General features: G+C 53.2%; 1 protein-coding gene across 6 annotated transcripts in view; it reads left to right on the top strand.

The window, feature by feature from the left end:
* Window positions 1-14,542, top strand: part of KIAA0753 (KIAA0753 ortholog) — a 44,977-nt gene that overhangs the window by 14,827 nt on the left and 15,608 nt on the right. For 5 of the 6 annotated variants that reach the window (XM_077893151.1, XM_077893149.1, XM_077893150.1 and 2 more), the window contains exons 7-11: window positions 391-601; window positions 8,927-9,150; window positions 11,517-11,683; window positions 13,038-13,157; window positions 14,003-14,092. In XM_077893151.1, the coding sequence (XP_077749277.1) occupies window positions 391-601; window positions 8,927-9,150; window positions 11,517-11,683; window positions 13,038-13,157; window positions 14,003-14,092 (812 nt within the window). The remainder of the gene's footprint in view (window positions 1-390; window positions 602-8,926; window positions 9,151-11,516; window positions 11,684-13,037; window positions 13,158-14,002; window positions 14,093-14,542) is intronic. The other variant, XM_077893152.1, reaches the window with a different exon arrangement.

The following is a 14,542-nucleotide window of genomic DNA, read 5'->3' as shown; positions in this document are numbered from 1 at the left end:
AGGCCCTCAGTGCGCGGATGAGTGAGGGGCCATGCAGGGAGGAAGTGACCACAGCCCTAGAGATGTTTGCTACATGTGAACCTTGTGCTTGAGCTTATGAGATTTTTTTACTGATAGTTAAGATGCTTGTGAAGCCTATGGGATCAGGTTCCGAAGACCGTGTGAGTTATAACATGCGGTGGATTTGGATGCCTGTGAAGTACTTCTGCTCTTCATCTCCGTGCCCCTGGCTTCAGTGAGCGGGCTGCAGGACAAAGTGTGCAGGATTCCGTTCAGTGGGTAGATGCCCTAAATAAGGGTTTCAGGCTGAATGACACGCCGCTGGCTGTTGGATGACGCAGCTGTGTGACCACATATTCACGTGGGGCCTGGTTTCTGGGTTTCGTGCAGGCTCTGGAATCCCTCCTGGAAAAGAAGGTGTTGCCAAAGAAGGTAAAGACATGTTCAGCGGACCTGCGGCGCAAGTTTCCTGTGGGCAGCCATGGGGCCTCGGAGAGACGGCACAGCCCTTCGCCACAGAGCCAGAGGAGGCCCCTTGTGGCGAAGGAGACACTTCCACAGGAAGCCACGGGGTCTTCGGGCACCAGGAAGCTCTCCACTGGTAGGTACCCGGATGGTCCGAGGCAGGAGCTGGGTTCTCACATTCGCTGCACTGAGGGGGCAGGGCCTAAGCCCAGCCCATAGCAGGTGCACTGGAGCCCAGAGAAGCCAGTGGCAACCAAAATGTGTCCTGGGGTGGGTGGGTGGAGGGTCCCCTACAGAGGAGGGCGGGTGATGTCAGGTTCTTTCTTCCCCCGTCATGGTGTTGAGGTCACCCAGGAGAGATTTCCTCAAGGGCTGGTGGTTAGAACTCTGCCTCTGAAGGCTCTGTATGTAGATGTCAGTGCCAGGTGCACATGCAGACACACGGGAGCACACACAGGGGCACACAGAGATAAATGGGCATGTGTGTTTCCCTGACATGGGGAGTAGGTAATCTCTTGTTCCCCCAGAACTGGAGGGTTGGCCGCTGGACGTTTAAATAGTCCCCCGCTCCCGTGCCCCCTGTCTTCTCCCCATACCCTCATGGGTGTTTGGGCTCCCCCTGTACTCTGGACCTCTTCCACATCTGCGTTTATTGCAGGTATTTCATCATTTGCTCCAGAAACCACGGGCAGATCCCTATGGTTTCCTCTTAACGTTGTACTTGAGTGTATAGAGGTTTTTTACTGAGAGTTAAGACACTTGTGAAGCCTGTGGGATCAGGTTCTGTTTCAGGAGGTTGCTGTTCTTTTTGTTCTTCTTTTTCAAACTTCTGCTGATGGCGATTGCTGATCTTCAGAGGAATTTAGAAGGAGTTTCTCAGGTTCCGGGTCAGGTGCGATGGGGGTGAGCCAGGCCTCCTGAGTTCACAGGCTGGACAGGGGAGGGTGGGGGGACCGCACTGTGCCCACCGCGGTCCCGTGCTGTTTCCCACTGCAGGTGAAGGGACAGCACTCGGCGTAGAATTCCTGACTCTCAGATACTAGGTCTGAGACCCCCGGTCTGGTTCTGCTCCATGTTTCTCATGTCATGGTTTTCATTGCGGCCTGAAGAGGATCTTCTCTTTATCGCGTGTGGCAGTGGGTTAGAGCTCCTTCCAGTGTAGCCATGGTCCTGGCCCAGATCCCAGGTGGTGCCCACAGTCCTTCCCTTGGTTCTGAGACTGGGGTGTGCTGCTACGTTGCTGAGATCTTACATTTAATTGGCAGTATTTTAAAATCTCCTGGTTTTTTTTTTTTTTTAATTTTTTTTTATTTATTTATGATAGTCACAGAGAGAGAGAGAGAGAGGCAGAGACACAGGCAGAGGGAGAAGCAGGCTCCATGCACTGGGAGCCTGATGTGGGATTCGATCCCGGGTCTCCAGGATCACGCCCTGGGCCAAAGGCAGGCGCCAAACCGCTGCGCCACCCAGGGATCCCTAAAATCTCCTGTTGGTGCATAAATAAAGATAGGTCTTGGTGTTTTGGATTTGATGAAATAATGAGATTTTGTTTGTTCTTGTGTTTTTCCAGATAGATGAGATCACCCACAAATAATTTCTGCTTCCTCTCTTTGCAGTTCTGTACCTTTTCTTTTTTCTTTCTTCTTTACTGATGTGGTTCAGAGTAACACTGGCCGACAGCTGTGGTGAGGGCATCACTCCCACCAAATGTAATAGATCCGTTTATATGCAACACCTGCTCTTGGGAGGGGCATATCTGAGTGCAGAGTCGGAAATGTTCTTGTGTCGTCTCCTAATTTTTTAGATTTTCTTTTCGTCTGCTTTTTCCTTTCTTTTTTGTTAAAGTGATGGAGATATGTGTTGACAGTGACTTGAAATTGTTTTTAAGATTTTAATATTGGACTTCTAATGTGCCAATGGTGTTGGGGTGGATGAATCTAGTAACCTAATGTTCCTTTTTCATTTTTTTTAAAAAGATGTTATTTATTTATTCATGAGAAACACAGAGAGAGAGGCAGAGACACACGCGGAGGGAGAAGCAGGCTCCCTGCAGGGAGCCCGATGCAGGACTCCATCCCTGTGACTCCAGGATCACACCCTGGGCCAAAGGTGACGCTAAACCGCTGAGCCACCTGAGCTGCCCTAACATTCCTTTTTCAGCTGGAGTAGAACATAGAGGTGGAAAGTGTGCACAATGTAAGTTGAGAGCTCAGGCTGTCATCAGAAGATGACATCTGTGAAACCACTACGTAGGTCGAGAGGTAGAGCATTAGAAGCTCCCAGAAATCCCCTCTTCCCATCTCCCTGCCTCACCTCCATCCCCAGATTAATGGTTATTCTGATTGTTTATGCCGTACTTTGGTTTTTGCCAGATTTAAGACTTCACTAAGCTTTATAAAACTAGAATTGCATATGATGTACCGCTTTGGGACTGGCCACTTTCACCTCCTGTTCTGTGGGAGGTGTGTTTGTGGAGCCGTTCATTGCCACATTCCACTGTATGAAACTACACCGGTTCTGGCATCTTCATGAGCGGGTTTTTCCCGCTTTGGGGCGATGGCAGACAAAGCCTCGGTTTTAACCGTGTCTCTGGCCGGCGTGAGTCGGGTCATAGTGGATGCGTTTGTTCAGCTGTAGCAGGTACAGACTTTTCGAAGTGGTCTGACTGGTTAGATGCCGACCAGCAGTGGACGTGAGCCTCCACCACACATCCTTGCTGGCACTTGCCGTTACCAGTCTTAGGGAGTTTGGCTGCCTGCTCAGTGTGTAAACTATCATTCTGGTTAGTTTTTGTTTTTTTTAAGATTCATTTATTTACTTTAGAGAGAGAGAGCGAGAGGAGGCAGGAGGGAGCAGGGGAAGGGTAAGGAATCCAGGAAGACTGCACTGAGCATGGACACAACATGGGGTTGGATCCCGCGACTCTGAGGCCATGACCTGAGCCGGAACCAAGGGTCGGATGCTTACCTGAGGGGCCGCCCAGGTGCCCTGATTGTTGCTCTGGCTTCCTTTCACGTCTGTGCTTGTGTAACGGGGTATTTGCAGGTGTTTATAGGCCAGTACTTGCCACCTTTTGGAAAGTGCTCGCTCCAGTCTCCTGCCCTCTCACCCACCTCTTTCACATTCTCCTCCTTGTCCTTCTTTTTTTCCTTCCTCTCTCTTTTTTTAAAAATTGGTTAGCAGTTCTTCTTTGGGGGGGGTTTTGTGCGTGTGGACCTAGTCAGTGTGTGTGCTGGAAACCGTCAAGTGAGATGGCGCTGGTTAGATGTTGCCGTGGGATCTCCAGGGAAGCAGAGGGGTGGTTTCACCATGCCCCACATTACCATCTTTTCCCGGAAGTGTCCCTGCGTCTCTCCTTATGTCCGGTTTAAGCCTTTCCCAGTGCCAAAGTTAGTAAAACGTGCTCCCGTGTGTTTCCTTGAGGACTTGCATCTGAAATGATAATTATTTCCCCAAACTGACAACGTGTGCTGCTCCCGCCGTACATGGCGTGTCCGCAGTCGGGGTCAGTTTCCAGGCCCAGGTTCTCTGCTGCTAGTCTCTGCTGGGCCGGGGTGCATGCGCCGTCGTTACTCTGACTCTTGACTGGGACGCTTGGCCCCTGGTTCTTCCAGAATGCCTTTGTTGACCTTGACCCTTGGCACGTCCACAGAAATTTTAGGATCAGGATGTGATTCCCACCAGCAGCCCCCAGCCACCCCCGAGACGACAGACGACATGGTGGGTCGCGACGAGGAGCTGACATCTCCAATGCCAGGTGTCGCCGTACGCAGGGGCTGACCATACGTCCTCTTGTAGGTGCAGACTGCATGCATTAATGCTGGTTCCTCTTCCCCTCAGCTCCTTCCTCTGTGGGGCTGTGCTCAGAGCTCTTGCACATGACATCCTCTAAGACATGCGCCACTTGCACAGACATCCGACTGGCTCTAGGCGTCGTCTTGTGCCAGTGGCTCCACTGTGTGCATGGTCGTACCGTCTGTGGGGAACCACGGGTTCGTTTCCAGCTCCTGTTGCTTTTCCTCCTATCGTGCTCTGGTTTGAGTTATGGAATCAGCAGCCGGCTGACATGATGGTGTGCGCATGTCTCCTGGGATTTCTGCATCGTGGGCCTGAGCTTGTGCTGTGAGCTGCCCAGAGCTCTGGCTGTGACCTGTTCCTGGCAGTTTTCTGTGATGCTGTTGCTGGGCACCACGGAGCCAGGTCTGCTGAGCCTGTGTGACGCTTGCCTCGATCTGCATTCCCACCCTGGGCTTCACGCTCCGCTGACCTTCTGGGAGCTTCTGTGAGGAGCTGGCAGTGGGTGTTCTTCCCTCGGCTGAGAGGTTATGTTTCTCCCACTCAGGTTCCTTGGGACTAAGGACGCACCTGAACTTTGAACCTCGTTCATGGGTCTCCTTGGCCAGGGCTTTCTGTGCTGTGCTTTACTATGTGCATCAAGGTCTCATGTCTTGCTGTTTCCTCTGTTGAGTTGAAAGTTAGTAATCAGGCCCGGTCTGTCCCTGCCACCGATGCTGAGGCGCCACCTCTGCCGTGGAGGTCACAACCCCGTGTGCTGGCTGTGGTTCCCCGTTGCCCTCACAGTGGGCAGTAGAGCTGGGACAGTGTCTTCCCCTTGCCTGGAGTTAGCCTCCTGTCCCTTGGGGCACCTGCCGTGTCCCTGATCCAGTGATCGGGGGCAGCGCATCAGGAGGAAGAGGCCTCCTAGTGGCAGGCCACGGTGTCTTCGATTCTGGGTGTTGAGGGCTCACGGTCCTTGGGGGCACAGCCTGCGCACTGGACTGTGGACTGCCCAGGGGAGCAGCCACACGACTGCACTGTGACCGCAGCCGAGGATGTTCTATGTCTGAGTGGCACTGCGTCATCATGGGGTGTGGATCCTCGTCCTTGTCCCACAGCAGGCTCAAGTGTCAGTGGTGCTCTGGATAGTCACCAAGTGCTGTAAAAATGCGGGTGTGTTTGGTTCCTGAGGACAGTCAGACGACAAGGGGACGTTGGATTGTGTCAGGCACCTTGTAGCTGAGGAAACCGATCTCTGGTGGCCACTTGAGGATGAGTTCTGTCACTTTTCAAATCCTAAAGCTGTTATATCGTGGAAGTAAGCAGGCTGGCATCCGTGGCAGGTGTTTCTGTTGGTCGTTGCAGCCTCCCTGATGGTGGAGGACCCAAGGTCAAGATGCGTCCACCCAGTGGTTCTGTCTCTCGGTTTGGCCTGCCCGTCGTGGGTTCCATGGGCACCGTGGGAGGGCATGGGTGCAAGTGTGGATGCTGGCCCGAGACAGGACCGTGCTGCTCAGCCTTGTCTTGGCTCCTGTGGACCGAGGAGCGGGCGAAGCCACTTTGCAAGTTCAGCGTGTTTGTCATTTGGCATTTGGCTGGGGGGGGGGGGGGGCTCTTACCTTTATTTGTTTGGTTAATGTTTCCCGTGTCCTCGCAGCCCGGGTGCAGGATCCCCCCTCCACATCTGTGCCGCGGCTCTTGCGACCTGGTCCCCCACGTGCATGTCCTGCGGTCTCCTCCCCCTGGCTGCCCTCTCCACGTGGGATATTTGTGTGACCCAACTTGATCTCGTGGCTGACGTAATTGTTGGCTGGTGCGGTTCTTCAGCAGCTTCTGGAATGTTCTTGCGGTGTGTCTGTACAGCTGGTCAGGGAAGGGTGGTGGCACTGTCCCACTATCAGCCAGGCCCTCAGGCTGTGCGGCCCCATCTCCTGCGTTGGCAGCTGGTTCCTGCAAACCCAAAACAGGCTTCAGGACCTGCAGGTCAGGTGTGGGGTCTGCTCGCGGTGTGTTAACCGGTCCTGGCCCGCAGTCATGTTCCTTCTGCCCATGTTAGGTTTCCGGCTGTGCAGCTGCCTCTGGCCCAGAGAGGTACTGGGTTGGAGGTCCAGGCCCTGATGCTGGCAGGAGTCTGATGCAGTTTTCCTCATAGCATGAAATATTTAGAACATACAAAAAAAGAATGAAAATTACAGATACTTGTGTACTCTCCAGGCTTAAGAGATTTTAACTTTTTTGCTTTATTTGCTTTAGTGTTTTTTTTTTTTAATTTTTATTTATTTTTTAAAGATTTTATTTATTTATTCATGAGAGACACACAGAGAGAGGCAGAGACACAGGCCCAGGGATAAGCAGGCTCCATGCAGGGAGCCTGATGTGGGACTTGATGCCTGGACTCCAGGATCACGCCCTGGGCTGAAGGCAGACACCCAGCCACTGAGCCCCCCAGGGATCCCTGTGTTTTGTTTTTAGACGTAAAATAGAACAGGTGCAATTTGGCTCTTCTTTTTTTTGTTGTTTTTAAGTAAACTCTACGCCCATGTGGGACTCGAACTCACGACCCGGGATCCAGCGTGGCTCCCCTGAGCCGGCTGGGCACCCCCCAACCCTTTCATGTTTCCTGTCCCCTCCCTCCCTCCCCTAAGGTCCTCCTGTGTTGATTATCAGGTGGGCCTGCCTGCCGGTGCCGCTGGGTATCCATCTGTAGATGCGCTGTTGTTTGCTGCCATCTGGACCTGGCACCCGCATCGTCCTTCTGCAGTCAGCTCCTCAGGCTCGTCCGTGCTGATGCGTGAGCTCTGACTCAGGAGATTCACGGCTGCATAGTTTCCCTGTGGGAGCACCGGGGCTGTCAGCGTGTGCTTATGGGCATGAGTTTGGCTGTGTAAACACCGACAGGATGGGAGCCTTTCTAGGCCAAGCATGGGCCCAGAGGTGAGGCTGCAGTGTGGACAAGCCTCAGGCTTCATTAGAGCTCCCGAGTTGCCCTGCATTGTGGGCTGGTTCACGCCTGCAGCCCCCGGTGTTTCCCCAGTGCTCCCCTCAATGCTACCCCAGTGTTCCCGTCGGTGCTCCCCTGGTGCTCCCTCAGTGCTCTCTGGGCACCGTTGTCCATCCTCGCCCCTGTCATCCCTGGGATCGCCTTGGGATCGTCATGTTAAGCCTCTCCCCCAGTCTCAGATGTGAAACGGTACTTTGTTGTTTCAGTTTGGATTTTTCTGATAACTGGGGACCATCTCATGTTTTTATTGACACTTCAGATTTTTCTCTCTGAATTGTCTATTTGTATTCTTTGCCTGATTTTCTGTTAGATTATTGATTTTTCTTACAGATTTCTAGATGTTTTTACTATCTCCTGGATATTAACCGCATGTCTGTTGCATGCATCACAGACCCCTACTTCAGACTGGCCTTTCTGTTGAGTTTACCACACCTTCTTGTCCGGAGGAAGTTGCAGCTGCTGTAGTTAATTCAGGTGTATTGGGGATGTTCTTAAGAATGGCTCCTGCACCCCAACATCTTCATCCTATCTCCTGTACTTTTTTCTGAAACCTTTAAAGTTTTCCTGTCACATTTATGTCTTCATTTAATTTAAACATGAGCAGTCCTGAGCGTAGGGCGAGGCCCGTGTTTGTTTTGTCCCCATGGACGCTGGGCACTCTGCGTTGTGCTGTGTGCCATGCCCTGCACTTCACCAGGCATGGGGACCTCTGGGGGTCCATCCCCATGCACCCCTGCCTGGTTGTGCTTCTCCGGAACCATCTGGGCTGTCATGGGATTGTAGTCTTATGAAGAACATTGGGACCAGCCTATTTTGATCCACAAAAACATCTGCTTAGATTTTAATTGAATTTGAATTTGAAAGGATAGGCTACTTGGGAGAGGACTGACAACTTCACCGTGTTCTTTCCATTCATGAAAACAACTTACTCAGATCTTCCTTCATGTCCTTTAAAATGCCTTTGAACATTTTCTGTGAGTCTTATACATCTTTTCTTAGATTTGTTTCTAAGTGTCTTATAGTTTTTGTTGCCAATGCTAACAGGATAAATTTCTCTTATATTTTCTCTTATTTTTGATACATGAGAATGATACTAACTTTCGTATATTTTTCTTTTATCCAGAAACCCTCTTCCTCATTTAACTTATGTGTAGATTGCCTGGGATTTTCTATGTAGAAAATATCGTCTCATCTTCAAATACAGATGTTTTATTTCTTTTCCTGTTGCAAGATGAACAACATCACAGATGGAGCTCAGGGTGCATTCTGTATCAGATTGGGGGCCAGTGCAAGTTATGAGAAGTGACACTTAAAATGCTTACATCGTAGGAAAAACACATCTGGTAGCCAGGTGGGGTGACCAGGGACAACAAAGGGGTCGGTCAGGAGATGCTGATACTATAGTCGCGGGTCTGCCCTGGGAGCTAGCAGGACAGCAGGAGGGGCAGGCAGGGCTGGGCCGAGGGGCCAGGAAGGAGCACGCTTGGGCAGTGAGCCCCAGTGTTAGCCACAGCCCCTGGGTTTCTGTGTGTGGGTCCATGTGAGAGTCACAGAGCAATCAATGACTCTGGCAGCAGCGCGCCTCGGTGTTTATGGGCTGGGCGGGATGTCTGCAGGCTAGAAATCCTTGTCACCCACTTGAGTAGCATTTCCCTCTGTTTGTCTTTCTGAAATGTCCTACAGAGAAGTGTCTCCCTGGGGCAGTGCCCGCAATGACCCAGAGCTCAGAGGATGCGATGGATGCGGAGATCCTTCTGGAAGAAGCGCTGCCTGCTCCAGACCCCAGTGCCAGCCTCTTGGCAGAGCCACTGGTCCTGGCGAGGGCCAGAGCAGCGGTAGTGAGGCCCGTGGCCGGGAGCACAGCGCTCAGAAAGAAGGAGGCCCAGGTGTCGGTGAGGCTGCCACAGGTATGAGGCGGCCCCCTCCATGGCCATGTCCATGCTCAGTGGCTGCTTGGTGGTGGCTCCGGGTAGTTTTTGCTTTTTTAACAAAAAATAACAGTTTCTAATGCTGCTCCCAGACCGGGCATTCTCTCTTGTCCTGATTTGCTGAGACCCAAATTGATACCAAGGTCATGACTGGGCAGGTTATTTGAAAATTCAGTTTCTTCTTCTGCTTTGGAAGATGTGAACTGGGAGGACAGAGATTCGCTTCCCACTGAAGGTAGGTCCTGACACATCACCAAGCGACCACGTGGCACAAAGGCAGCCTGAGGTCAGCACCTGCTGTGTGGAGCCAGCTGGCTTGAAGCTACCTCAGGTCTTAAGCATAGCTAAGTGGTGAACAGGCCGGAGGACGCCTCCTGAGCTAAAGCCCTGATGTAGTTACTGCCACCGGACAGGCCGTGTGTGGGCTTCCCCAGCCACACGAGTCTCGGCAGGTGGCCCTGGGGGTGGTGCTGGACCCTTGTCACCAGGGACTGATGGGTCCTGCTTGGATCAGGTCTGTTTCCGTCCTGGACAGCTCCTTGGGGGTGCCATCGGCAGTGAAGACCGGCCCTTCCCAGTGTCGTGGGTGCACTTGGCCAGATAGCCCCATGCTTCTCCTCCATGAGATCACAGAGTATTCTAGAAACACAGGAAGAAACTAGCTCCTCTTCTGCAGATGAGAATGTCATGAAATTTATCTTTTTTCTTTGCTTAGGAAAAAACATACATATGTATAAAATACATATATGTAAAACATATATATATAAAACATACAGTTACATGTATACATGTATATATAATTTTTTATACATATATGTATGTATATACATACATAAAGATGGCAAATGCAGGGTGTCCAGCTTCAGTCCTCACCCCACACCGCCCCTGGCCCAGGAGGGAATATGGTGTGTACATTCAGTGTGAGTGCGCTCTGTGTATGGGCATGCTCCTTGTATGAGGTGCACTGTGTGAGTGCACTCTGAGTAAGGTATGTGAGTGCATTCTGTGTGTGAGTGCACTCATAGGTGAGGTGTGCTCCGTGTGTGAGGTGCATTCTGTGTGTGAGTACACTCTGTGTATGAGGTGTGTTCTGTGTGTGAGGTGTGTTCCATGTATGAGTGTGCCCCTTGTGTGAGGTGCTTTCTGTGTGTGAGTAGGTGCGTTCCGTGTGTGAGGTGTTTTCCATGTGTGAGTGTGCTCCTTGTGTGAGCTGTTTTCCATGTGTGAGTACACTCTGTATGAGGTACGTTCCGTGTGTGAGTGCACTCCATGTGTGAGGTGCATTCTGTGTGTGAGGTGTGTTCCATGTATGAATGTGCTCCTTGGGTGAGTGCACTCCTTGTGTGAGCTACGTACCGTGCATGAGTGCACTCTGGGTGAGTGTACTCTGCGTGTGAGGTACAATCCATGTGTGAGTGTGCTCCTTGTGTGAGGCGCACTCTGTGTGTGAGATGCATTCCATGTGCAAGTGCACTCTGTGAAGTGCATTCCGTATGGAGTGTGCTCCTTGTGTGAAGTGCTTTCCGTGTGTGAGTACACTCTGTGAGGTACATTCCATGTGTGCCTGCACTCCATGTGTGAGGTGCATTCCATGTGTGAGTATACTCTGTGAGGTGCGTTCCGTGTGTGTGCATTCCCATGTGTGAGATACATTCCATGTGTGAGTGTGCTCCTTTTTTTTTTTTTGTTTTTTGTTTTTTGTTTTTTGTTTGTTTTTTTGTTTTGTTTTGTTTTTTTGAGTGTGCTCCTTGTGTAAGGTGCGTTCTGTGTGTGAGATGTGTTCTGTGTGGAGTGTGCTCCTTGTGTGAGTGTGTGCCTCGTGTGAGGTGCTTTCCATGTGTGAGTACACTCTGTGTGAGGTGCGTTCCGTGTGTGAGTGCAATTGCAATCCATGTGTGAATGTGCTCCTTGTGTGTGTTCCTTGTGTGAGGCGCGTTCCGTGTGTGAGTGCACTCCATGTGTGAGATGTGTTCCGTGTGAGGTGTGTTCCATGTGTGAGTGCACTCCGTGTGTGAGGTGTGTTCTGTGAGTGTGCCCCTTGTGTGAATGCATTCCTTGTGCGAGGTGCATTCTGTGTGTGAGTGCGTTCCTTGTGTGAGTGCGTTCCGTGTATGAGGTGTGCTCTGTGTGTGAGGTGCGTTCTGTGGGTGAGGTGTTCTCTGTGTGAGGTGTGCTACGTGTGTGAGTGTGCTCCATATGTGACTGTGCTCCATGTGAGGAACGCCTGCCCCCAGGTTTCTGCCTCAGTGATTTCCACACAGGGTTCTGGTACAGCGTGGGGACCCCAAAGCTTCTGTCCACCGGAGGTTAAAACGGGCTCCTTTGAGTCCGTTTCTGTCTCTCAGGGCCCCCACAGAGCCGAGAGAAGTAGACCCCCTGCATCCCAGAGCAGAAGCCGCTTGCAACGCACGACGGTGTCATCCAGACTGAAAGTGAGCCAGCAGCCCATGAGGGAGCACAGAGCCCCGTGGGTGCCTCCGAATCCCACATCCCCACCGGCGTCTCCTAAGTGGTAGGTGCTGGTGCTTGTGCTCTGCGGGGCCGAAGCCACCTGGCCGCCCATCACTTAGAGCTGACAAAGCAGCAGCCTTAGTGTCCTTGAGGAGAGAAGCTATTTGAGTGAGAAATAAGTGAGAGGAGCTTGTCTAGGAGCCTGTTGGTTCCCTTTTCCTTCTCGACCCCTGTGGACGCCCCTGTGTCCACACAATAGATTCTAGTGCCTTCCTCATAGCTGAGTGTCCAGGAGCTGGTGTGGGGCCTCCGCCCTCACGGATCGTCGTAGGCGTGAGCAGATCTTGGCTGAACAGATGAGGATTTAAAAATAATCTTGATTTCAAGACAAGGTTTAGAATCACAGACCCCTGTGGGTCTCATGCTGTGGGGTCAGTGAGAATGGTGGCGATGTCATTGTGTGTCTCCATGGTCGCCACATGGCAGTGATGACGCCCTATTCCACAGAGGTAGGGCAGGCAGGTCCTCGGCAGCAGCGGCCAGTAGGTGGAACTGGATGAGATAAAGAGGCGTCTTTACCATGGGTCAGGAGCTGTGGAAAGCGCAGGGGAAGGGCAGGGGGAGGCGCCAGGGAGACAGTGGGGCCCTTGGGCCGCCTTTCCTGAGGCCGGCAAGGTGGCGAGGAGCAGCCAGGCCGGGTGGGCACCTCTGAGACTCAGTGGACACGCTTGCCCATCCACGCTCACTTTATGGTTGAAGAAGCAGCGTCTAGAGGATATAATGCCTCATGTACGCAGCACAGCTGGATCTCAAGTCTGTGTCCTGCCGTGCGTTGTGTTCATTGGTTCTAAATTGTTTCTTTTTTTTTTTTTTTTAAGATTTTATTTATTTATTCATGGAGACACAGAGAGAGAGAGAGGCAGAGACACAGGCAGAGGGAGAAGCAGGCTCCATGCAGGGAGCCCGATGTGGGACTCGATCCCGGGTCTCCAGGATCATACCCGGGACTGCAGGTGGTGCTAAACCGCTGCGCCACCGGGGCTGCCCAAATTCTATGTTTCTATGGGTGTGTTTGTGTGGATTCAGGCAGACGCTCATTAAAACCTCAGTCGGTGAACATGTATGCCGCCCACCCAGGAGCCCATGCCTGTGGCTGGCGTGCGCGGGGAGGGCAGCGGTGATGGTGCCTGGATGGCCTCCAGGGCATCCAAGGGGAGAGAACTTAGCGACACAGGTGTCTATTACAGCAGGCCTGCTGCTCCCTGTCCGCTGACCTAGTGGTGGTGCGTGTGGGGCGGGAGACCGTGTCCCCAGGCACCGGGCTGGGCTCTGTCCAGGCCCTGCCAAGGACCGCCAGCTGCGCAGGCGCCGGGGGTGGCACGCGAGGTCCCAGTGGCGCTTCCCGCGTTTTGCAGTGCTGCCTGGCTGAAGGTGAAGCCGAGCCCCAGAGGTGCCACACGGGAACCGTCGGTCCCGCAAGCCAAGGCTCAGGTGCAGAGTCCGTCGAGGGGCGCTGTTGTGCAGGAAGCTGCAAGGTTTGTGCTGCTGGTTTTCCGGGGCCCCAGGGAGCCAGCTCTGGGGGGCTCCATGCTCTTGCTTGGGGATACAGCTCTTTATGTCAACCATCAACCCCCAGGCTCTGCTCTCAGGGGCGCGGCGCGGACAGTGAACTCCTGCACTTCTTGCTTCCTTCACTGTATCCCGTGGGCGCCTGTTGTCCGCCAGCTGCTTGTCTGTTGCGGCCATGAGCTCCATGGAGACTTCTAGAAATGGGGCAAAAAGACTCCTGGCCCCTGTGACCTATGGTCATATAAGGGGTGTTTATGACTGTGATGTGAGGCAGAGCCGAAGGGTGAAAAATGGGGGTGGGAGGGGGCGGGAAGGGGACAGAGAGATTTGTGGGCCTGGGAACAGGCTCCCATTGGGGGGTGGGGAGAACGTTCTGGAGGGAGCAGTGCCGACGGGCTCTGTGCTTGTGTGGCCGACGTGTTTGTATTGCGGGAAAGTGAAAACGAGTGTCCGCCGTTAGGTATTTGGACTTGGAGTTAGCTTTTCCCTTCTGACCTCACGTGATGGAGCCATGCCTGGGCCCTGAGCTGAAGATACAGCAGCAGTGTTTTTTGCGGTCAGGCCAGGAGTTGTAAGGACAGCATGGCTCGCTTTCCTGAAGATGTTTGTGGTCGTTTTGGCGCCATCCCGGGGTGTGTGCATGTCAGCGTGTGCACGGGGCCTCACGTGGGGAGCTCCCCCGTTAGCTGTGTCTCCATGGAGTGCCCACTGGTCCCACAGCAGTGTCCCGGGAGCCCTCACCCTGGCCAGCCTGGGGGGCTGCGGCCTGCCAGGCAAGGTGCATTGGTCTGACTCGGTTTCCCTCCGCCAGACTCGCTTGGCTTGATGCCGAAGCTTGTAAGACATTGAAGGAGCTGGAGGAGCTAAAGGCGGAGGGCTCAGACCAGACGCAGCAGCAGAGGTGAGTCCCCGCAGCCAGGGAGGAGGAGGCATCCTCCTGTGGAGCACACATTGGTGGAGGCAGGGTCGCTGAGAGGTCGGCGTGCGCTGCCACTGCCCACCCCCTGCCAAGCTCCCGGTGGCGGAGGTGGATACAGTCAGGTGGGGAGCACGAGGCAGGTTATGGCTCCTTTGTGGACTTGAATGCAGACCTGATGCCCAGTGGGTGCCAAAGCATGAGATTTCAGCACGCTGGTGCCATCACAGGCCGTCCTCTCACTCCCATCATAACGCCCTGCAGCCGGGAGGCCAGGGCAGTCCTCCGTACAGTGTGTGCTCTGTTAGCGTCATTCCCTGCCATGACCCAGCAGCTTCCCTGTGTGGTTGCCGTGTCAAGCTGCACGATGTCTGGGACACCTGGGGGTGCGGTCAGCTGAGTACCCGACTCTTGGTTTTGGCTCAGGTCGTGCTC

This window comes from Canis aureus, chromosome 3 (assembly GCF_053574225.1).
Source record: "Canis aureus isolate CA01 chromosome 3, VMU_Caureus_v.1.0, whole genome shotgun sequence".
Lineage (NCBI taxonomy): Eukaryota > Metazoa > Chordata > Mammalia > Carnivora > Canidae > Canis > Canis aureus.
Note: the sequence above shows the minus strand (reverse complement) of the source record. Positions and strands in the feature narration are given on the sequence as shown.